Source organism: Leptinotarsa decemlineata, unplaced genomic scaffold (assembly GCF_025532065.1).
Source record: "Leptinotarsa decemlineata unplaced genomic scaffold, Ldec_3_MD MMD2_tig00026294_RagTag_RagTag, whole genome shotgun sequence".
Lineage (NCBI taxonomy): Eukaryota > Metazoa > Arthropoda > Insecta > Coleoptera > Chrysomelidae > Leptinotarsa > Leptinotarsa decemlineata.
The window spans coordinates 7,203,631-7,228,461 of record NW_027412674.1 but is presented as its reverse complement, the minus strand read 5'-3'; the positions used below and the strand labels follow the sequence as shown (position 1 = coordinate 7,228,461).

Sequence of the window (24,831 nt, the reverse complement as noted above, 5' to 3'; positions counted from 1 at the left end):
TGAATATCGTCTTTGACTATGCCTTCGGGCGCCCGAAGATGCTTTTGTATACCTGAACAAGTGTCGTGGTTTTGTAAACTTTTAACTGTGAACCTTACATTGGAGTGTATTTTTTAAAATAAGCTTTTTTTAAGAAAAAAAAACAAACACTACATGGAATTCCTTAAGGTGCTCTAATAGTGGTCGTGTGCGAAAGTAGCGATTCACATTGGATTTGAATCGCTGGAGATTAAATCCATTTGGAGAAACGTTCTCAAGAAGTTTATTCCACATAAACGCAGTTCTCCAAATGAAAAAGTTTTTGAACAGTAAAGTTCGAGACTAAGTTGAACCGTTACGTATTTCTTATTGGAAGCAAATGTGCCAAGTCACCTGAAAACTTTCCTTTAAAGTATCTATAGAAGAGAGACAAAGCCCCAACCATTCTTCTATGTTTCTGACCAAGGTTCCAAGTGATGGATGGAATCCAGCAGCTTCAGGGTATGCTTAGGGGCGGAGCTCCGTACATGAGAAGAATACTCCAAAGAAGGTCTGTGATCTGAGCTTTATAAAGCATTAAAAGTTGCTGAGGTGTGTACGGTTTCCTAGTTCGGAACAGTGTTACAAGTTTTTGAGAAGCAGCCTTTGCAATTCCAGCAACATGATTGTGTCAAGTTATATTGATGTCCATTTTAACCACCAACATACTTATCGAAGCAGAAGATGGAATTGTCTGACCTGACATAATTATATCCGATTCGGAGACATTTATCTTTCTGGAGAAAACCGATGCCTGATCTTTTGTGGCATTGAATTGAACCTGGTTACTTTCTCCCCAGTTCGAAATTACTTCTAGATCCTCATTAAGATATGCAACCTCCAGCTTTTTTCTACTTAATAAAATATATACACTGTGTCCGTAAAGTATGGAACAAATTAATTTTTAGCTAAACAGGTCATTTTAAGAAATAATCCTGAAACACGTCGATTTTTGATGTTAATTTACGGTATTTTAAAATAATAATCTAATATACAGGGTGAATTACGTTCGAGTAATGACCGAATGAGTAACCGTCATTTTTTTAAATGGAACACCCCCATTTTGTCTCAATTTTCGGATTACTCTAGCTGAGCTGATTCCAAAAATGTATTACATGTTGATTCCAATTGGTACAGGGTGGACAAAAATACAGTAGTTGTCTGTGTGCTAATAAAGTAACGCGTAACATTCTTTGTTAGGTAAATTAACAATATTATCAAAAATACTTATTGTCTAGCGGACAGAATATGCTGGAATATATGACTTTATATTAAATGTTCGAACTGCAGCCCTTGATGCATTTGACAGTAACCCAAACGGTGTACAAATTCTTGTTGAACCTTGTGTATGGTTTCTTGCGTAATATTGTTTATTTCTGTTCGAATTTTCACTTGTACATCTTCAATATTTGCTGGTTTCGTTTTATAAATAACATTCTTCAGATGCCCCACAGAAAATAATCCAAAGGATTTAAATCTGGTGACCTCGCTGGCCATTCAGTGGGTCCATGTCTACCAATCCACCTGTTCGGAAAAATTTCATCTACGTACCTTCTAACATCTACAGCATAATGTGGAGGTGCACCATCCTGTTGAAACCATAAACTTTCATCAAAACCTCCAGAATTACCTCTGCTAGGAAATAAATTACGTAAAGTAGGTACGAGATACCCCCTTAAAAACTCAAGGTACTTTGCCCCGTTTAAATTACCTTCGATAAAGTAGGGTCCAATGATTCGATTTCGTACAATTCCAGCCCATACATTTACCTTTTGAGGGTATTGTGTATGACGCTCACGCATCCAGTGGGGGTTTTCTTTTGCCCAGTATCTACAATTCTGACGGTTAACCTCACCATTTAACGTGAAAGTGGACTCATCAGAAAAAATAATGTTTTGTATCAAGAGAGGGTCTCGGTGACATTTATCCATCACCGATTTCGCGACTAACTTTACGAACAGAAGTGTGCGCATCTTCTTCAAAACTCAGTAAAACATCTAATGCTGTATCAGCATTTGCAGGAGGACGACCTGATTTGCGTACATTTGCAACCGTACCAGTTTCTCGAAATTTCGTTTCCAGCTTACTGACTGTTGAACGCGTTATAGGTCTTTCTGGATATTTATCATTAAACAAATTGCACACTTCCATCTGAGTTCGCGATCTGTCTCCATACCCAATCATCATAAGTATTTCAATTCTTTGTTTTACACTTAACTCCATTTCTACTTCCAATTAAATCTAAGCAATCATTCGAATATTCACGAATACCAAAAATATTGTAGTACTAAACTGTCATTGAACATCAATAAATTACTAAACCAATAATGATATTTCACACAAAACTAGACGACAATGTTTTTATAAATATAGATAAGAAATAATTTCTTTCATATTCTGTCTGCTAGACCACAAGTACCAAACATGTTTGAAAACAGCTCATTTTTATTACTCTAAACATGTAGCAAACTACGGGGTGTTACATTTAAACCAATTGCCGCTAGACAATAAGTATTTTTGATAATACATATTGTTAATTTACCTAATAAAGAATGTTACGCGTTACTTTATTAGCACACACACAACTACTGTATTTTTGTCCACCCTGTACCAATTGGAATCAACATGTGATACATTTTTGGAATCAGCTCAGCTAGAGTAATTACTAGAGTAATTACTCGAACGTAATTCACCCTGTATATTAGATTATTATTTTAAAATACGGTAAATTAACATCAAAAATCGACGTGTTTCAGGATTATTTCTTAAAATGACATGTTTAGCTAAAAATTAATTTGTTCCATACTTTACGGACACAGTGTAAATATTTTATTAAGTAGAAAAAAGCTGTTCTGTTTGAAAATGTCGAGGCTGTCCACACATTTATCCTCAATTTTAGCTGTTGATAGGGAATGTTCAATGATCGTTGATTCAATCTGCAGTGGTGCTAGATCTTTCCCAGTTATGGATTATATTTCTCTTGAAAAGTTTATACCTTTTCGCAGTAACAAGCAAACTTCTGTAGAGTAGGGAGGGTGAGTGTATACCCACATGTGATCTATTCTCCCGAGGAGTTGTCCTCCTAGGTCATCGTCCATCCTATCCTTTCCAGGAAGGTAGACAGGTCACTAGGAGACATCTCCTTTATATTGGCAGGTGTAGGCCAAGACTCGCCGAACACACACTCTCTTTGGCAACCTTGAGGTGTCTCACGTTGGCCTCCGCGAAGGTTTTGGAAGGTGCAGCGACATTACTGTTGTTGCGCGGCTTCTTCAACCTTCTTGGGGTTCCCTCCGTTGAGCTGCACAAGTGAGGGAGCTTTCCTGCAGGGGCAGCCGGTTCCTTGCCTTTATTCAAGGCGGAGCTCTTGGCGCCCGCCGCAGGAAGTGCCCATGCTGTTGGAGGTGGAGTGGGGGAGAAGGAGGGTGCACTTATAGTTGCTGCCACTCCTGCCTCTTGCGCTCTCTTTCTCCTTTTGGCCTCGTCGCCGCGAATGCGCTTACGCCTTGGCTTTGTATTACATCACGAGGTGATCTGCTATGTCCAGCCTCATTCCAAGCGGTAGATTGGGGTGGACATTTCTGTTCATCCGCAGCCACCGCCTTAGATTAAGGTGAGCACTTCTGTCCAGCCTCGGGATTAGTTTTTGTTTCTGTTTTTGGGTTTGTTTCATGTGTGTTTCCACGAGTAGCAAGGTAAGAGTTGGTCGCCTCTGGCAGAGCCCCGCATTACCAGAGGAAGGCTGACTACAATGAGGTTTCGCCCGGTTCCCCAAGGGGATCGTTTGTAACCACATATCACCCTGCGGCCATTCTGCTGTCGGCACGATTCCTCACACCTTAGCTTGGGTAGGCTGGTCCACAGTGGCATGTTTTGGGGAGTTTTAGTTCCACTCACCCTACTTATTTCTGCCACTGACCAGGAGTCCGGCGACTCCGTTCGTAAGGCCATATTGGCTTCCCGGACAGGGCCTCCTGTCCCGTGGCCGTTCCCCATCCGCCACCTGGGGACGCGCCCGATAGGTAGCCCAACCCACAGGTTTTATTGATTATATTTCGATATTTCTTTTTAATTGTGGAAAGACTCAGAGAGGTTCAAAAAACATAATCTACACCATTTATATATATATATCAATTACAAGGAAGTCTAGTTTGCTACAACCCAAAAATTATATTACTAAGTGAATCCCGAATAACCAATGATATTGAAGAAAGTGAACTGAAAATTCCTAATTACAATATAGTACGCTGTGACTCAAAAAGTCGACATACAGGTGGTGTCTTAATATATATAAAAAGTGACATTGTGAACTCTGTATATAAAACATATATATTAGAAGGTAATTACTGGTGTAAAATTCTGAAAATTAGACTCAAACGCCCTATTTTAGTGGGATGTCTTTATCACTCACCCTCAGGATCTGATGCAAAATTCTTAGAGGATTTTGAAAATATCTGTGATAGTTTATTTTCGACGAAATTTCATTGTATTTTAGTGGGCGACTTCAATCTGAACTACTCTGATAATAGTTTTTATGTTTCTAGATTAAAAAACTTTCTCAATACGTATGGCATATCACAAATAATCAGTGAACCAACTAGAGTTACTAACCACAGCGAATCGCTTATAGATTATGTATTAACGAACGTAAATAGATGTCAAGCGTCGGTGCACTCATATCCAATAATAACAGACCATTCAACAATCACTGTCAACTTTACTAATATTCATAATAACGAAAATCAAACTATGAAAAAATATAGAAACTTAAGTGAAAGCAATTTGGACCTTATAAAAATTAACTTAATATCATGTAAATGGTCTTTAAATTCTACTGATGTTGAAGTTATTTATAAAGAAATACTGAATAATTGCAAAGCAGTTATTGATGATATTTCTCCAATACAAAATTGTAGTATTAACAGTCATTTGCCATGGTTTGATAACGAAGTTCACTGTAAAATTAAGAATCGTGATAGGGCATACAGAGCTTTCTGAAACTGTTCAAATCTAGAAAAACAAAATAACTGGGAAACTTTCAAGAAATTGAGAAATGATGTTGTCAATGTGTTGAAAAGAAAAAAAGATCAATATTATTTTGAAAAAATTGATCGGTATAGAAACAACTCTAAACAAATGTGGAAAACTCTCAAAAAACTAGTAAAAGGAGATGACATTGACTTTCCAAATTGTATTCAGTTTGAGAAAACTGGTGAACTTATATCACTAAAAGATGTTATTGAAATATCAGATAACTTCAACAGTTATTTTGTTGAAAGCATAAATGAAATTGTGGCGAGCATTGACTATTCAGAGTCATGGTGCAATAAAAACTTCAATTTATACAAAACTTTCTCAGAATTCAGATTGCTTTCGTTAAATGACCTACGTAAAATTATAATTTCCTTGGATAATAAGTGCAGTATACATGAAATCCTCAACTTCAAAATATTGAAACAAGTTTTTGAGACTATCGGTCACGTTATATTGCACCTTATCAACACCTCTCTTGAAACTGGCGAAATACCAGAAAGATTGAAAAGTAGTACTATTGTTCCTATACCCAAAATTCCTCATACTATTAAATGTAAAGAATTCAGGCCAATCAACACTTTACCTCCGATTGAGAAGGTACTTGAAACAGCAGTATATAACCAACTAATAGAATATGTGGAAAAAAACGACATTTTAATCAACAATCAATCGGGTTTTCGCAAATTGCATTCGTGTGAGTCATCAGTGCAACTATCTCTAAACAAATTTAAATCTGAGCTGGATAATAATAAGTTTGTTGTAGTCGTGTTCCTTGACCTCAAAAGAGCATTTGAGACCATTGATAGGTCTATACTACTAGCCAAATTGAATATATATGGAATTGAGGGCAAAGTGTATAATTGGTTATCTAATTACTTGACCAACAGAAAACAACGGGTAAGAGTTAAAGACATGTTTTCTTGTGAAATTGACAATTACGTTGGAGTTCCCCAGGGTAGTGTTCTGGGACCCCTTCTATTCATACTATATTTAAACGACATGCCATTGTTTGTCGACTGTGAATTTATGAACTTTTTTGCTGATGATACTCTATTGGCATGTAGCGATGTAAACCTTACGATGGCTATACGAAAAATGAATAATACTCTAGCAAGTGTCAACAAATATTTGAAAATTAATAAACTCAAGCTGAATGTGATGAAAACTAAAGCGATGATAATCACCACCAAGTTTAAATACAGCCAAATAGACTCTAAAACTATTAATCTCAACATTGATGATGACAAAATTGAAATAGTGAATTCAACTAAATATCTGGGATTCCAGATAGATAACACTCTATCGTTTGATGAACATTTTGAGTATATTCATAAAAAAATTTCAAAGAAATTATTCTTTTTTTCTAGAATTGTCAATAATCTTTCAACGGAGTCAAGTATCACAGTTTACAAGTCAATTGTTCAGCCACACTTTGACTATTGTTCCTCTATCCTATATCTATTCAATCAGAATAAATTGTCTCAACTCCAAAAACTTCAGAATCGTGGTATGAGAATCATTTTGAAGTGCCGTAGAGATACTCCTATCAATATTATGCTCAATGTTTTAAATTGGCAATCCATTTCCCAAAGACTGCTATACTTCACAATGATCTTCGTATACAAAATATTGAACAATTTAGGACCATCTTATTTTAATCAGTATATTGTCTTTCATCACGATATTCACCACCACTTCACTCGAAATAATAATAACTTATATATTAACAGAACAAAAAACAAAAATACTATGAACTCATTGTTTTTCAAGGGTTTTGATCGGTTCAACAAATTACCTAATGCAATTAAAAATAGCCCATCTCTGAACATGTTCAAAAATGAACTGAAGAAATTTGTTTTAAATGAACAAATATGATATGTATTATGTCTTTGTTACCTATAGCTGTAATTTGTATAATTCCATTCATCTAATGTTCGTTATATATTTCAAATAATTATGTAATTTATCTTTCTACATGTTGCATTGAAATTTTTCGAATGTATAATGTTGCTGTTTTTGTAGTACTGTCTTTAAAAATATTTTATTGAACTTATGTTTGTCATACATTTAAGTCATTTCTAGATGTAACACATACCTTTTTTTTTTTATTTCTACCATTCTAGTTGATTTGTATATTATTAGGATATCCTATTTAAATAAAGATCTATCTATCTATCTATCTATAAATTTATTGTTGGCTGATTTTATCCATGTATATTACAGCTAACAGAGAGGTAAGAAAGCAAGAAATCACCATAGTTCTTATTGTTTGTTGCTATTTAAACGTTTTCTCTAAATGGTTTTGATTATCAAAATAAAAAAGTACTTTCAATAGTTTTAGGTTTTCAACCTGCAAAGTCAATTATCTGATACCAAAAATCTATTGGTATTATAGATATTAAAAAATATTTTTAAATAAATCACCATATTCATTCAACTTGTATTTTCAGAAATCAGTATTAGACTTACTCTATGAACTGCTGGGTTTACCTCAACCTGAATGGTCCGATGAATTATCGGTAGCTTTGAGTGCTGTAGATCCTTGTGAACCACAAGCATCTTGGAGGCTGAATGAAGGATTTGTTGTAGCGGAAGGTAGATCTGTGCTTCCACACTTAGCTAAGACTACTCCAAGCACAACAGACATGCATTTGGCGCTACTGTTGTATTGTTTTTTGGAAAATGGTCTTTTGGCAGCTTTGACAGAAGTTATCGCTACTAGCGATACTTTTATAAGCGTTAGGGCTTCTGTTCTATTAGGTAAAAATAATTGATATTTCAAATATATATATTCAAAACTGTTTTTTTCAGGAGAGCTTCTAAGACTTATCCAAGTATTACTTCCACCTGGTTGTTGTAATGTGTCCCCTTCTCTTCCAACTTTATTAGAGTATGCAACAAAAAGTAAACCTCAAGCTATAGCTGCAGTTACCGCTCTCGAACAACTACATATGTAAGTCCTATTTTATAATTTTTAACTAATAGTTGCAGGTATGAACATCGAGAGGTTGTTTATGGTATGATTATGCCTTTCGGCCATTCCATCAAACTGTTGGTGAAGAGCGGTTGTTCTTGTCTTCTGCATTCCCAACAAAGTCATCATTTTCTTCCATACATCTGATTCGAAATTGTAGTCCTGATCCGAGTGAAACTCTTGGTGTACTCTGTGCTTGGCAGTTATGTTCCGTAACAACATTTCGGTCATTGGGAGAAAGTTGTCCCAGAATGTCAACGGCGTTTCTCTAGAAAGGATATCTACTGAGGTACGGCTCAACTTTTCCCCTAGCCTTGTTTTTGAATCCTTTCTTGAAGGCCACAGGTCACAGCGCTTGCACCACTACTACACGTCTGAGCAACAATTGACCTGAATTTCACTAGTTCGGACTTCCATTGTCTACTATATAAAATGATTTGAAATCCCTGAAACAACTAAATAAGAAGAATATAAAATGAATAGCTGAAAATAACAATTATATTGAGCAAAATAAACCTGAAATTAAAAAATATTGAAATAAAATACAAGTAAAATAGAACAATTGAAACAAAAAAATAAATAAAAATAAAGAAATGAAAAAAGAAAATAAAAATAAAAAGTTGAGAGATTTCAAGTCACGTTAGTTCACGACGTTTCGATTGTTAGTATCTACAATCGTCTTCGGGTGATGACTCAATTTCAATTCTTTATTTATCCATTCGAGCAAATACAGCTATAGGACAAGTCAAAAAACATATAGACATACAACAAAGTACAGTGAGTAAAATGATAAAATAAAATAAATTATGTAAATGCATAACAAGGATTACAGACAAAATACAATTAACATAGGATAGTGAAATAATACATGTTTACAGGTTGTTCTTTAAAAAATTAATTCATAATAATCTTCTAGGGAGTAGGGACACAGATCAATTAGTATCTTTTTCACTTCAATAAGAAATTTCCGGTTTGAAAAGGATCTATATCTTTGTGGAAGTCGATTATAGAGTCTTAAGCCAAGTACAGTAGGTGAATTTAAGCTAATATTTAAGCGTCTGAAGGGAACGCAATATTTGCCTTTCTGTCTAGTATCATAATTGTGTAGTTCAACTACACGTATATGGACGTCATGAGCTTTGTGTATATTCTTCAAAAGTTCTAAAATGAAAATACCACTAACTGTTAAAATCCTCATGTTTTTGAAAAGGTCACGACAACTATGGTTAAATGAGACTCTAGCAATACATCTAATAATGCGCTTTTGAGCCAGAAAAACATTTTGTGCATATGCTGATCCACCCCAGACTGCAATACCATAGTTAGAATGAACGGAGATGATTCAAATTCAATGTATATCTAAGATTTCTGATTTGGTAACATTTTGAGTTCAGTGTCTTAGAAAGCTGTAGACAGTGAGTTCGAAATGATAAGTCTTCGTCCAAAAAAATTCCAAGAAATTTAACACTTTCAGTACTATAAATGCATGTGTTATTAATGTTGATATTTAATGGCGGTACGTTTTTGTTTTGATGAGTATGAAAAGTTACACAATTTGTTTTGTTTGTATTAAAAAGAAGAGACACATCAGAAGACCAGACTGAAAAGTTGAGCATTGTGGTGTTAATTTTTGTTTTCAGAATTTCAGAGTTTTCTCCTGTAAAAAGTAGCGTTGAGTCATCTGCATACAATGTAGTGAATGCATCAGTTAAGATCAGAGGTAGCTCATTAATATATAAGACGAATAGTATTGGCCCCAGAATGGAGCCTTGAGGTACCCCAATGTTATTTCTTTGAGGAGATGACCGACATGTTTTACCACAATGAGAGATTTTTACAATTTGTTTCCGTCCTTCCAGATACGAGCTAAACCAGTCATGAATTTTACCTCTTATACCAAATTTATATAACTTATCAAGCAGAGTTTCGTGTTGAACACAATCGAAAGCTCGACTTAAATCACAAAATATTCCTGTTGGATTTTCACCCTTCTCAGTAGCTATTATTACTTTCTCATAGAAGGAGATAATTGCTGTTGTAGTAGAGTATTGGCTACGAAAACCATGATGATCCTCCATAATAACTTTGTTCCTCTCTAAAAACGATACTAGTTGATTTAGAACCACATATTCAATTACTTTTGATATTACTGATGGAATAGTGATTGGTCTATAATTAGATATGTCAGATGGATTACCTTTCTTTAAAATAGGAGACACTAATGAAGTTTTCAATTTTGTTGGGAATATCCCGTCCTCAAGAGACTTATTAATCGCGTGAGTTAGAGGTTTAACTATGTATTCTGCAATTTTTTTTAATATTACAGCTGAAATTCCATCATAACCACAGGAGGGCTTATTTTTAATTTTATATTTTATAACATTGAGAACATCTATCTCAGAAACATATTGAACAAACATACTCTCTGTTTGAAAATTATTTTGTGGATATTTAATTCGATGATTTAGGTGTTGTATATTTCCTATTGTTTCCTTTGGTATGTTTACAAAATAATCATTAAATATATTTGATAAAATTGATGGTTCTTCAATAATTTCATTATGTAATTTTATTGCGACGTGTTTTTGGGTTTTTTTTTCCATTGAGCTCATTTATAATCTGCCAAGTAGACTTACTTTTGTTTGATGAATTTTGAATTTTATTGGTGTAAAATTGACTTTTCGTACTTAACAAGAGGTTTTTATGTTGTTTTTTCTCAAATTTATACTCAAGATCGAGTGTTGGAAGTTGTTTTCTTAGGTAATGTAATTGTTTTAAATCTTTAAATGATTTTATTATTTCATTTGTTACCCATTCATTTCCAATGGTTTTTTTAATTTTTTTGTTTTTAATGGGACACGTGGCTTCAAAGTTGTAAATCAATGTGTCAAGAAAGTCGTTAAATTTTGAATCAGTATTGTTTACCAAGTAAACCTCTTCCCAGTTTTCCTTCTTTAATAAGGTTATAAAATTATTAATATTTACCTCACTCGTTTCTCTAGCATAAATTGTTGTATTAACAGAAGGTTCATTATCTGAAGGTACTGCAAGTAGAAAATTATCATGGTCTGATTCAGTATTAATATCAACCTTACCCTCACAGAGATTCCTACGAGAGATGACTATTTATAGGTCGTTCGAGTACTTTCACTTATCCCCGCTTTCCATTTTCCGCTTCTGTGGTTCCATGGGAGATGACCGTTTGGCGGGAGTTGGCTATTTTTCGCTTGATGATGGGTTACGTATTTCTACGCTGGCCTGGCTGAATACGTTGTTGGACAACATGTATGCGGCTTCCTTGAATTTTCTCCTAAACCAATGTTTCTCTCTGTGCAAGATCTCAGCTTGGGACCACACAATGTTGTGTTGATGGGTCCAAACATGGTCTGGTATTCCCGATTTGCTGGTTTCCCCTCGCTGGGTGTGTTTCTTGTACTCGACAATGCGAACATTCAATGGCTTCTTAGTTTCACCAATATAGGATTTTCCGCACTCACAGCGTATCCGGGAAATTGCTTAATATAATCGTTATTTTCAGCTAATCATTTTTAATTATTCTTTTTTAGTTGTTTCAGGGATTTCAAATCATTTTATATAGTAGACAATGGAAGTCCGAACTAGTGAAATTCATCATGAAACATTGTCAATCACCTTCAAACAAACAATTGACCTGATAGTATCTGTCGCGCACTCTCGCTAGAGTTTTGTTTATTCCGAAATGTCCTCCAGTGCGACCACCGTGGAGCTGTTCGAGTACATTTGGGATACATTTAGAAGAATTATAAATTAATGGCTCCTTTCATCCGGGCTTTCAATTTCCGAGTGAGGTCATCTCGAATGCACATGGGAGTCTCATTGGAGCCAGTAACCCTTTCGATGCCGGTCATGATTGGAAATCTCTTGCCATTCCGGCCTCACCTCTTTGTCAATCCATTCTTGTACAGTTTTCAATACCGGATCCTCCTTTTACACTCGTCATGAAGGTAGTGTCACTCTCGGAAGCAGTGAACGACCGTACCACACCATGGTCGAGTGATTCCTCACATCTTCAGTCCGAATCCTTGGACAAGGGACCCTTACAGGTTGCTACCATCCGGGTCAGAGAGAACCCGGATGGAGCTTATCTCCATATCAGAGCTGTCCATTAAGGCGTCTTTGCTCGCTACCCTGTCACATCTTGTGAAAAGTTCTTCTGGTAACTGGGTATCCTCGTCCTGGCGTCGACAAAATTTGCATCAGGATGTCAGGCATGGTCTTCTTGAGAAGCGAGCTCTTTCCTGGTGTTCCCAAAGTCTTACTAAAATAGCTAATAACGACGTCTTCTCCTTCTTGTACCTGAGAGAATACTGCTCCTATTCTATCTTGGGATGCGTTTGTATCGAGTATAAACAAGCCCTCCTCTTTGGGGTATGCCAGGACTGAGGCAATGGTCTCCCTTCAGGGCAGTAAATGCTTGCTGGCAGTCTGATGACTTTAGCCCCAAACTCCTGCAGAGTCTCGGATGGTCTTCGAGTTCATCCCATCAGTTGAGCTTGGCAGACTTGTTAAAGGTGCTCACTACCATACCTGACTTCCAAAGCTGTTTTAGAATAAAATTGTTCCACACAATCTGGTAATATCACTGATGAAGATGATGAAAAACAGGGAACCAAGTTATGAACCCTGATGGACTGGTACAGTGGTTTTCATTGGATTTGATTATTCATTATCTGGGAAGATGGTTTGGAATATTTGACAGATTTGATTCTACCCAATTTGTCTCTATTTCCTCCATTATCATTAGTAATAGTTTTTTTTTTGTTGTGCCTGATGATTACACGTTTTATTTTACTAGACTTTGCTAATAAGATGTTCAGATCTTGGGTAATAAAGCATATTTTGATTTGGTTTAAATTCTAATCCATCTGCTAGAGCGCTGTTGGTAGATTTGGTTTTCCTGAACCCATTTTGGATATCTGGAAGTAGATGAAATCTGATGCGCTTAGGAAAATATTTGTTTTTGTGAGTCATCGCTCATTTAGTTATTTTGTGGAAAACTACATTGTGGTGAAATAAATTACTTTCATAATATACTATTTTAGGTTAATGAAAAGGAGGCCAGCTTCATACAGTTTGCACCTAGATTATATCATAAGAAATAGTTACCACAAGAGAATGGAACACAAACAGGTCAAAGCTGCGAGACACAAAAACACCAGTGGCTTCCAAAAAAAAATTCATCAGGTAATATTGAAAAAGTGATTTATAAAAATCAACTTCGAATTTTTCTTTCAGTTGGTATTGAAAGATGATGATGATGCAATAAAAGAAACAGGGGTACTAGTGAGTAATGATCCATACACGTGGGACTGGAATTTAATTAATATTATACTGAAAGTAAGTATTTGTGTGACTTCAAGGAAAATTATTACTGTAACAATTATTGTATCTTTATAAAATAATAATTTATTCCAATGGTGATGACCTATTTAGAAATTGAGAAAAGTAAACAGTGGACAGAAAATATTCTATTTCGAAAATATTATTCTCAATTTTATTAAAACAACGATAAAAATAAAAACAACAATAAAAATTAATTGGCGCTCTGGGGCGACTTCATTGATTCCAGTGGCGCATTTGCTTTTTCAGCTGCAGGAAAACCCGGAAAAACCTGCAGCACCACATCATCTGAAGATCTTGATCTAATTGAAACAACAACCATAATTTGCTAAATTAAGGATATTTATAATATACATATTTCACCTGAAAATCATGTGATTCCACCCTAATTGTAACCGAGATATATTCAATGAAAGTATTCAAAAGATAAACTGGAAAAGTATACAATCTTGAAGATTTAAAATTATAAGAATGAGGTATTGAAAAAAAAATTAACGTTAATCTACTCAAAAATGTAGCAATGTATTTTAGTAACACTTTGGGATATTTTGTCACTGACAATACCAATAATAACATATACATAATACTAATAATAACAAAAAAACTATACCAATGGAGATGAAATAAATGGTTTCAAAATTATTTAATGAATAGAAAGCAATATGTCTATATTGGCTACATAATCAGCTAAAAAAATATTTGAGGTACCGCAAGGAGCAATACTTGGACCTGTTTTGTTTTATAATAATAATAATAATTATTAGCTATTTCGGTACTTAATGTACATATGGTAAGTCAATAGAAGTACTATATAATATAAAAACAATTGAAATCATGATTTGTCATATTTAAATAAAAAAACTAAAACAAATATCACAACAGCATATGGGTATCACAGTTGATGAAGGTATAAACTAATAATAAGAATCTTAAAATTAGAATTTTTGTTCTAAATAATCCTGTACGCTATAGAAACACTTTTTAGTGTTATTCTTAAATATTTCATACGATTTAGACTCCTTAATAGCATTTGGTAGTTTATTGTACAGTGTGATCGAGTTATATAGTGGAGAATTTTTAAATTTGGTTGTTTTGTGAGAGGGTATTCTCAACATATCACCATGTCGTTTACGATAGTTATGAGTAGCCACATTCACTTCAAAAGATGCAAGGTTGTTTCTTAAATAGGTTACACATTTCAGTATATATATGCATGGAACTGATAACAAGTTTTCCCTTATGAGTATAGGTTTGCAGCTATCATGATAGTTCATATCAAAAATTAATCTTATAATACGTTTTTGGGCAACAAATATTCTATTAAAATCTCTACCACATCCCCATGACATAATATTCAGAGAAACATGTGGATATGACATTGCAAAGTATATGCTTAGAAGGCTTTGTGAATTTACACACAATTTCATTTGTTTTATTGCAAAAAAAGCTGAATTTAGTTTCTTGCAGACACTATCAATATGCAGATCCCAATTTAGAGATTCATCTAATATAGTTCCTAGAAATTTTACGTCACGTGACATCATTATTTCATCAGTAAGGTCAATTACCCTTGGGATGTTATTTTTTCTGTTATAAAATTTCAGTGAGACAGATTTAGAGGTATTCAATATTAAATTATTACGTTGGCACCATGAAGTAACATCTTTGACCCTTGTTAGTATATCTTCTAGTGTGGCTTCAGTAATTGTCATTGTGGTATCATCTGCAAACATAGTTATGTAACAATTATCAATATCAATATATTGCGAGAGATCATTAACAAATATTACAAATAGTAAAGGTCCCAATACTGATCCCTGAGAAACTCTTAATGTTACGTCATGTTCCTTGGACACGATATTATTATATTTGACAGTCATACGACGACCACTTATATAGGATTTTAACCAAGATAATACGTTATGTGGAAACCCAAGCCTAACTAACTTTATATATAGAAAATCTGGTGACACAATGTCAAATGCCTTTGACAAATCAAAAAATATACTTATTACAAAATTGTTAATATTTACAATGTTATCATTCAACCTGTGTTAGGAATCACACGTTAAAAGGTAAGACGTCGTTAATCCTTATCTCGCACAAGTTTCGCTTCTGAGGGTTGTCTTTCGTAGGGGTGCGACAGCTGGTTAACGGAAAAACAGATTTTTCAGACTTATTAATCTGAAATTAATGAAAATGAAAACAAATATTGGTCAAAATTCGATTTATTGTAAATGTATCAAATTTTACAATGAGCTATCGAATGCTTTAAAAAAATGTAATAAACAAAAATTCTGGATTATTTTAAAAAATATTTATTTTTTGTAATATATCATCTGATGAGTACATTTATGTCTATGTTGATAATGTATATGTGTGTATATGTATGTATATTTATATTTTTTTTCAAGTTTCAGTTATGAATTTTTTTTTGTGTGCTCTGTTCGTATTTAGTTATTGATTTTTTCCCTGCTATAAAAATTGTATGTTTCTTGGGAAAATAAATTGTTATTATTATTATTATAATACCTAATATTTTTTAGGGGGAAAATCAGGCAAAAATTGACTTCTTCGATACTTCACATCGTACCTTTGTGAAAAAATTATTGGAATTTTTCATGCCATCAAAAAATAAATACTCTCATATGGATCTCGGTCCGTCAAAATCATCCATCATCTATACAACTACAGGCATAGAGTTGATAAATTTTTTAATTGAACTCAAAGAACCCGACTACAATGGAGTGAAACCTCAAAATATGATAATGGATTTATTTAAGGACATATTGAATAATATCAATGCCATTACAGAAAGCAGAAATGTTCACGACTGCCTGTTCAGTCCACAGCATATGGTTAATACCCAATGTCAAAGTTACTTTTTATTCATCGGACAATTTTCTAGGACCGATCTGGGACTTAAAATTCTGGAAAATATAAACATGTTCAAAAAGTGAGTATATTTCATTGTTCTCCCTCTTTGTCATTTTTTGAAATAGACTGAGAAAGGCAAAGGTAACCAACAAAATTTTTAATTATCTAGCGGTTTAGTTGTATAAGTATTAAAAGTTTATGTTAAGACCGATTTAGACATTCTAGTCCTTGTCTTGGTCCCATCTCTCTTTTTTTCTGTTGTCTTGAAACTTTTTAAGATTAGTCAATTTATACACCAAATTATTGTTCTTTGTAATAAAATTATGAAATCTATAGTCTATTGAACATTTTATTAATTGATTTTTCTTTAATATCAAACCTAATATCTAGATAATGCACGTGCAATGGGGAATGTTCCTCCTGACGAAAATCAAGTAGATTTCATAAAAGATCTCTAAAACAACGCATTTTAAACTTATCATTTCAACCTTTTTCTTTAAAAAATTATTTAAATACTTAAAAAAGAGGAATGAAATAATGCATTCAACATTTAAAGGGATTCGTTTCTATTTCACCATTTGGCAACATCGGTTATAGCTAATAAAGGACAATGAATCTGTAACCTGTATGAGACAAACAAAGATGACATATTTCAGAGGCGTGCTGTTCTGTTTACTTATGTTCCGAGTTCCGAGACATTCTGTGACATGACATTTTGTGCACCTAACCTATCTTCCTCTATATAAATAAATAACAAAACAACTGTTGATTATGTGGCTTGTGGAGGTGGTATTGAACTATAATTTATATTTTGCCTTCATTGTTGATTTATAAAGATAATTTTCCTTTTTTAAAGTAGAATATCTAGGTACGTATAAATTATTTCAACTTGATATAGGCGCTGTTGCCAATATATGAATTAGAAACAAATCCCTTTGAAAATTAAAACCCACAGTTGAAACATCAATTTGAATACTTTTAGAAGTGAATTTGAAAAACTCATGAATTAAACTCAACTTTATTTTGTTCAAACTTACGTTTGCTGTAATAACCCAAATTGAGGAACATTCCCCATTTAAGTTGGTTAACATTTTTGTCTTGGTCTACCTAATTCAAAAATTAATAACGAGGGTCTTGTTTAAGCTGTATTGTATTGATCTGATTAATGTTATATTACATTTTTTAATAGATTAAAAGAGTTGGCAACAACAACAAACCACGATTGTTACGTGAAGCTCATAATATCTTCGTTAGAGTATATCTTTCCAGGACCGTGTCGCGAGATACTGGAATCTGTCCTAACCTGTGGCTGGGAAAGCTCGCGATTATACGCTACCCAGTTTCTCCATATTTTATTGAGAGCAGGAAATCCTTTCTTTTCTTCGTGGGCGATACAGTTGCTTGTCAATCAGTTGGCTGACAAATCAAGATCTGTTTATCTTTCTGCATTGAATACGTTGCATGAAGCCTGTGAGCTACCCGATTGCTTGGATGTGCTGATAAATATTAACCCAAAGTTAGAAAATCTTGGAGAAAAAGGAACGTTGCTCTTCGTTAGGTTTCTATCTGTTGAAGCTGGCTTCAAAAAAATAACCACTGAAAAAGCAACAGAAGAACTCAAAAAATGGGATGATTACTTTATATATCGATATGTTAAACTTGTAGAGGGTGACATTTCAGATGCTCTCACATTGCATCAAAGAAATGAAGATGGAAAATATGACAAACGATCAAGCTCATTAAGGAATTCCAATAGAAGGGATGTTTTTCTGCCACCCCACCTGTATGGACAACTGAGTCAGCATTCTCATGGGTTCGAACTTCTTTTAAATAAGGGACAAACAGAAAAAATGATTGAGGTACGTTATTTTGATTACATATAAACGTATTTTTTTGGTCACATCAATTAAATTTAAATTTATTTAAGATCATCAAATGGTTTTGTCCACATTTTGCATACAATGTACAGGTTCAAATTGAAAGGTGTATATTTTTAGGAAAGATTAATTTTTGGGAATCTTCCAAAAAAAGGAAGAAAGCAATCAGTTTTTAAAAAAATAACTGTATACAAAAAATGTGTAGATCGTGTAAAGAAGTAACTTTCAGATACTGCAGTTCGGGGTCAAACCCGAAACCGGTCATATGAATAAAATCTACCAGTGGTATTTAGACAAAAATGTTTTTATTCATTTCATTTGAGTAATAAACTTCCTGTAGACTTTACAAACATTGCTTCTATGACTGAATTCAAAAAAGCTTTGAACAAATTGTATTCGAACATGCAGATAACTGTTTAGAAAGTAGGGTGATTGAGTATAATTTTACCATGTTGAAGCTATTAAACAATAGTTACACCAACATGTAGTTGTGGAACATTATTTTATTTTATTATTTTTATCTTTTTTTTTTCACCTTTAAAGTCCATCTTATTATTTTTAAATTTTTGTCTTTATATACATACTTTTTGTTTTTATTATTTTGTTATTTTGGTATTGTTAAAAACAACTACAAGATTATATTAATCTAAGAATACTTTGTAGGCCATAACACGAGATTTATTCTGATTACTGGCCAATTGTATGTTTATAAATAAATAAATAAATTGTTAGGTTAGGTTAACGTGTTAGGAATCACACGTTAAAAGGTAAGACCTCGTTAGTCCTTAGCTCGCACAAGTTTCTCAACTTCTGAGAGTTGTCATTTGTATGGGCGACAGCTGATTAACCGAAAAACGTATTTTAAACAGATTGATTGCTACACAATATAGTATATGAAAGAGGTAAAATGTCACTTACATGAAACAGTGTCATCCTCAATGGCGCAAATCGGATGTTTCGGAATAAAATTCTTGCCTTATTGCCTCTTCAGCACTAATCTGGATTACATTACAAGATGAAGCATTCAATTTATTCATAAAATTACGACTTTGTCACAAATGAGTTAAATCGATTCAAGTCGTCGATGACAGGTCGTAATAATAATAATTTTTATTAATTCAATTAAGTCACTTACAAACATAGGATATGTCACATAAGTAAGTAAGTACATTCTAAAATAGATTTGAGGGAATATCAAAATTATATAACAACAAAGTGCGTATGAAAGTGGTGCATGAAGTGCGTGTATAGATATAAATAAATTATATAACATTAGGACTAGACAAAGATTTCGTTAAAAAAATCATTCAGTCTAGAAGAGAGTCCTTATGAGCATTTTTCTGAGTTTTAATTTGAAGTTACAAATGGGTAGAAATATCAAAGTGGGGTTAGGCGGTTGTACACTTTGATTCCCATAACTCTGGCTCGTTATTTGAAGAGTGTGATTTGGAATGATTTCTTATAGTTCCCATGTGGACTATGGATGTGTATTATCTGGGCGTTTGGCTTGGTGCTTTCTATCATGTGCAAAGCAAGCTATTTCCAGTATATACAGGTTGTATGTGAAATATGTCAATTTTTAAATTAAAAAGGGTATATTTTTAAGAGAGATTAGTTTTTGGAAAAAAAAAGGTTATGACTTTGTACTTCTCCATCTTGAAACAAAAAAATGTGAGAATATTCCAAAGAAAGGATTGCCTCCTTCCTTTCTTTAGAAGATTCCCACATTTTTTTGTATCAAAACTGAGAAGTAGAAAGCCAAAACCTTTCTTTCCTATCTCTAAATATATATAACTCAAAGATGACTGACTGACATAGTGATCTATCAACGCACAGCCCAAACCACTGGACGAATCGGGCTGAAATTTGGTATGCAGGTAGATGTTATGACGTAGGCATCCGCTAATAAAGGATAAAGGATAAAATATGGGATGATGGAGGATGTAAATGAATAATAATAGTAAAATAATAATAATATTTATTTATCCTTTGAGACGTTAACAACGTATTAGTTTGAACCCATCAGTACCTAATGGAACGAATAAATTAAGACGAACAAAATTATTTTTAATTCTAAATGTTGACAACAGATGGCGTTAGTAGTATTTTCAAACGCGTTATCGTTGTGTTTTCACTGAGTTACATATACCCGATGATGAGTGGCCGCCATATCTAATAGTACATACTATACCTAAATATTTCTAGCGGATTATATTTGACTGTTCTTTTCTTGGCATGTTTTGGATTGCATTTGCTTTGTTTCGGTTTAGTAGTTTTGGTTATAAACTCTGCTTTGTATTTGGCATTTGTTTTGTCTTCGTTTGGTATAAGTATAGGTTTTGTCGGTTAGACTTTTTTAAAATGGCTAAAGAAAATCTGAACGTTAATGTAAAAGTTAAAGAATGCACTGTCGTTCCTATTGTTGGTGACGGTGCATGTTTCGTGCTCTCTCTTATTTAATGTACGGAACACAAGCTAGAGCGATGGAGGTGCGTTCAAAAATTGTCAGATATGTGGTTAATGACTGGAGCAAGTTTTCAATATTATGACCCACGACAGGAATGGTGATAACTACGTAACACCTGATGAATATTTTGCTGATATGATGAAAAATGCTACTTATGGCGGATTTTGTGAGTTGATAGAAGCAGGATTAATATTCCCATTTAAGTTTGAAGTTTATAGAAACGGTCTCATATATACGGAATCTGGATCTAATGACTATCCGGTAAGGCGATTACGATTCAGCAAAAATTTGTCCAGTGGCCATTTTGATGCCATTTTTTCAAAATAAGTGTTTTCTACTTCTACTTACGGAAACTTCAACAAAACGTCTAACTGTCATAAAATATGTAATTATCAAAACTACTCACAACCGTCAAATTTATTTCCAAAGCATTCTTGTGAAAAAAGCAAAATATTCGTAATAACTTCAACATGCATCGATTATCAAATAATCGACTTGAAGTTTTCAAGTCCAAATATGTAGAAAACGGTTGCTTACAGCGACTAGTAACAAGGGTAGCTTATTTACGTAGATATGATAGAGGAATCGATTTTTTTACTGAAAAATGTGCTAGAAGTACGCCCAAAAAAGTTATGAATCTTTAAAAAAGAAAAAGACGTGTAGGTGGCGCCCCCTACGAGTAAGAGCAATAAGAACATCAGGTTCGAATTCGACACCTCAAAAACCTCCTATTACCAAGTTTCGTTTAATTAAGTTCAGTATTTCAAAAGTTATTTGAAAAAACGAAAATAAAAATAAAACTTCAAAATCCTGTATCTTGGAAACGAAGCGTTTCCGGACATTTATTTATTTGGACAATTCATATTAGAATATTGTGAGGAATCACCTCCTGAAGTTTGTCAAAGTACTTTTGAATCACCCTGTATAGGTGTCAAATATTGTAGATTAGAATATACTAATCAAAAATTAATTGAAACTACATTTCTTATTCTGAACAGTACTTTGGGAAATGCTGAAATTTTCCAAGTAAATTTTCAATGTGGCCAAGTCTAAGATAAATGCAATTGAATTTGTAACAATTGTGATAACTGATGACGATTATTATTAATATTTCATTACATATTTACAACCAAAAATAACTAACAAAACTTGTGTTTTAGATTGTTCGAAAAGCTAGATATAATACAGATGAAAATATTATCGAACTTAAAGCTTCAGTGTGGTCCCTCGGACACATGGGCAGTTCGAACAGAGGCTATGATTACTTAACCTCCTTTGGTGTAATTGATAATATTGTGTTACTGGCAACCAAATCGCCAGTGTATTCTATACGAGCAACAGCTTTCTATGCTATGGGTCTGCTGGGAACTACTCCTTTAGGGGCTGATGATTTAAGCAGAAAAGGTTGGCTATGTACTAGACATGATAGGCATGATAACTGGCCCATCATACGAGAAGATATTTCCGAGGGACAGTATGGAAATATCTCCAGTAGGTCAACTCTAGAAGATATAATATCTCTTGATAACCCCTTCACAGGAGAGTTTGAGAACGTTGATGATGACGACGATGATGGTGATGATGAAATTGACTTGAGAGAGAGGCAAGATTTCATAAGGTCCCCCTGTTCTCCAGGTATTTCTTGTTCTTTTTATATATATTGATAAATCTCAAATGTGGTTTTGGTATTTTTTCAGAGTTACATAGAATGAGACAATTGACACTGCCTTCAAATAAAAGACCTCCGATTGTGTTCCATAAACGATCTTTTTCTGAATCGAAAACATTTGATGGTAACAATGGATTCGAGGAAGAAAACAAATCGGGTTTGATTCCTGGAACGTTCGGGAGATATAGAAATAATTCCATGACAGAATCTACTACTTCTGGAGTCAGTTCTTGTGATTCGTTGCCCAATAAGCATGGTACAAGGTGAACACACTCCAGAACAGTTTTACATAACAGTTACTTTCATTGCTATTTTCATTTTAGTGGTAATTATTTGAAAACTTTGAGCCCGATTCCTAGTTCTTCAAGTTTAAGTACTTTACAGTTACCGTCTACCCAATTCAGACGGGTGTCTTATCGAATATCATCTACCAGTAAGAATATTGTCATGAATAAATAAACCGTTTTAGAATATTACATTTATTTCAGGTACTACAAATTCTGATATATCTACATCCTCATTAACGGGAAGTGCTACTAATGAGCTCAGTATTCAAAATCTTGTTGGTTATAATACTCTAAAACTGTTAAGAAGAATGGAGAGATTGAATTTTGGCAGACTGAATTTTGAAGACTATTATTTATTCAATACCACCCCTCATCTCAGGTAAATGAACCTAAAACAAACACCAGTCTGACTTCTGCATGTGAAATTCTGGTTTCTCGGACGCTAAAACTATAGAAAAAATTATTATTTGAGTTAAAGTTTGCTTTTGTTGAAACTAGAGTGATTTTTCGAATTTTTGAAAAAAGTCACTGATAACATTTTTTTAATAATTTTATTTTGAATTACTATTACAAAACGTGTTGCTGAATATCAGCGTCTATTTAATTCAATATTTGTGATAAATTTTGGCATATGAATTTCAAATAACTAAAAATTAAGTTTAGAAATGAATTTTGTGATTGATTTGGCCATTATTTAATGAAGTAAATATGCAGTCGATGTTTGTGAGACCCATAACCCCAGAAGAAATAATAGAACTATCTATAAAACTAAAAAATAAACATTCCAGTGGAGAAGATGAAATTCCTACTAGTATTATGAAAAAAAGCTTAATTGCCATTAACGAAATCATAGCATATATCATCAATAATTCACTGAAGTATGGCATATTTCCAGGGCCGTAATTTAAAAGAGAATAATTCACACAATTATAATTGAATATTACGGAAACATCCCGAAATATAAAATTTAATTTAATTTCTCAGTATGAAGTGAACGTCTATAATCCAAAAACTACAACAAAAAATACAGGTTCGTATTTGAAAATTCAAAGATGGGGATGGCCCAAGTCAGATAACACCCTGTATAAAAGATTCATGGATATATTCTGAGAGCCCACACCAAGTGCCAATAGCAAAATGTGGAAAGATTTTCAATATGTCTACGAATAAAGAAGATATAGGCAAAAAAATAATTTGGGATTTTTTGGTTTTTTCTGTATATCTCCAGAACCAAAAGAGCTATATTCGATTTCTTCACATCATTGAATAGGTCTCTAAAATACGCAACTTTGCCACAATTTAACCGACACTCCATCGATTATCGTTTACGAGATCCCCATGTGCAGAAACGAATGTGAATAGCCCTGTATATTTATTTTTTCAAATATACCAAAGTAGAGAACCCTATGAGCTCTTTTAAGGCTGTGTTCAAACAACTGGATACTCTCCCCTACCATTTATCCAAAATGGGAAAAACAATTGAAAAGTATTAAGTGTTTTTAATCTGTTTACGCGACCCACCCAAATTGCACTAGTGGGTAAGTGAGTAAGTACCTCAGTACATAGTCAATTGTCATTACGTGGGGTATATACATATTTGAGTAAAGAATGAACTGTCAGTACGTTATTTACTACGGAAAAGCTACTGTATTAGCCAAACATGTCGTGATACTTTGTGGAAAATTTAGAAATGAAGATTTTTCATATTCCTCTCATGTTTTTGAGGGATGTCTCATAGTAAAGTCTAAATATAATGTTCCATCATATTCTCGTTGTACTGCCCTTGGTAGCGTCGTTGAAAGTCCATTACATCCTGGTGAAACCGTTCTCCTTGTTCCTCTGAGTAGACACCCATATTATCTTTGAATTTGTCCAGGTGAGAATGTAGCTTATAAAGTTTATGGGACAGTATGCAGCCCATAATTTTAAAACTTTTAGGCATAGTTTCAATCAATTCTTTAAGATTGCCAGCTCTGTTACTTCAAAGAAAACCAGCAACTACTGCTTTAGGACTTTCCCAGACTGGTGTTTCCGAACATTGAGGAATTCTGTGAAGTCATTACTCTTCATCAATCGTTTTATTTGTGGTCCAACAAAAATACTTTGATCTTAGCGTCAGATAATTTGGGAAATAATCGCTTCAAATATTCTAGAGCTTCAGAATTTGGATCCAGAGCTAATACAAATTGTTTCATTAGGCCTAATTTTATATGTAACGGCAGCATAAATACATTCTTAGGTTCTACAAC

General features: G+C 33.7%; 1 protein-coding gene across 1 annotated transcript in view; it reads left to right on the top strand.

Annotated features, from left to right (window-relative positions):
• rictor (rapamycin-insensitive companion of Tor) overlaps positions 1-24,831 on the top strand; it is a 49,138-nt gene that overhangs the window by 10,697 nt on the left and 13,610 nt on the right. Inside the window, exons 8-17 of the mRNA XM_074180255.1 lie at positions 7,503-7,812; positions 7,864-8,005; positions 13,108-13,249; positions 13,301-13,402; positions 15,952-16,361; positions 17,472-18,141; positions 21,787-22,261; positions 22,324-22,558; positions 22,619-22,728; positions 22,784-22,961. Coding sequence (XP_074036356.1) covers positions 7,503-7,812; positions 7,864-8,005; positions 13,108-13,249; positions 13,301-13,402; positions 15,952-16,361; positions 17,472-18,141; positions 21,787-22,261; positions 22,324-22,558; positions 22,619-22,728; positions 22,784-22,961 — 2,774 coding nt within the window. The remainder of the gene's footprint in view (positions 1-7,502; positions 7,813-7,863; positions 8,006-13,107; positions 13,250-13,300; positions 13,403-15,951; positions 16,362-17,471; positions 18,142-21,786; positions 22,262-22,323; positions 22,559-22,618; positions 22,729-22,783; positions 22,962-24,831) is intronic.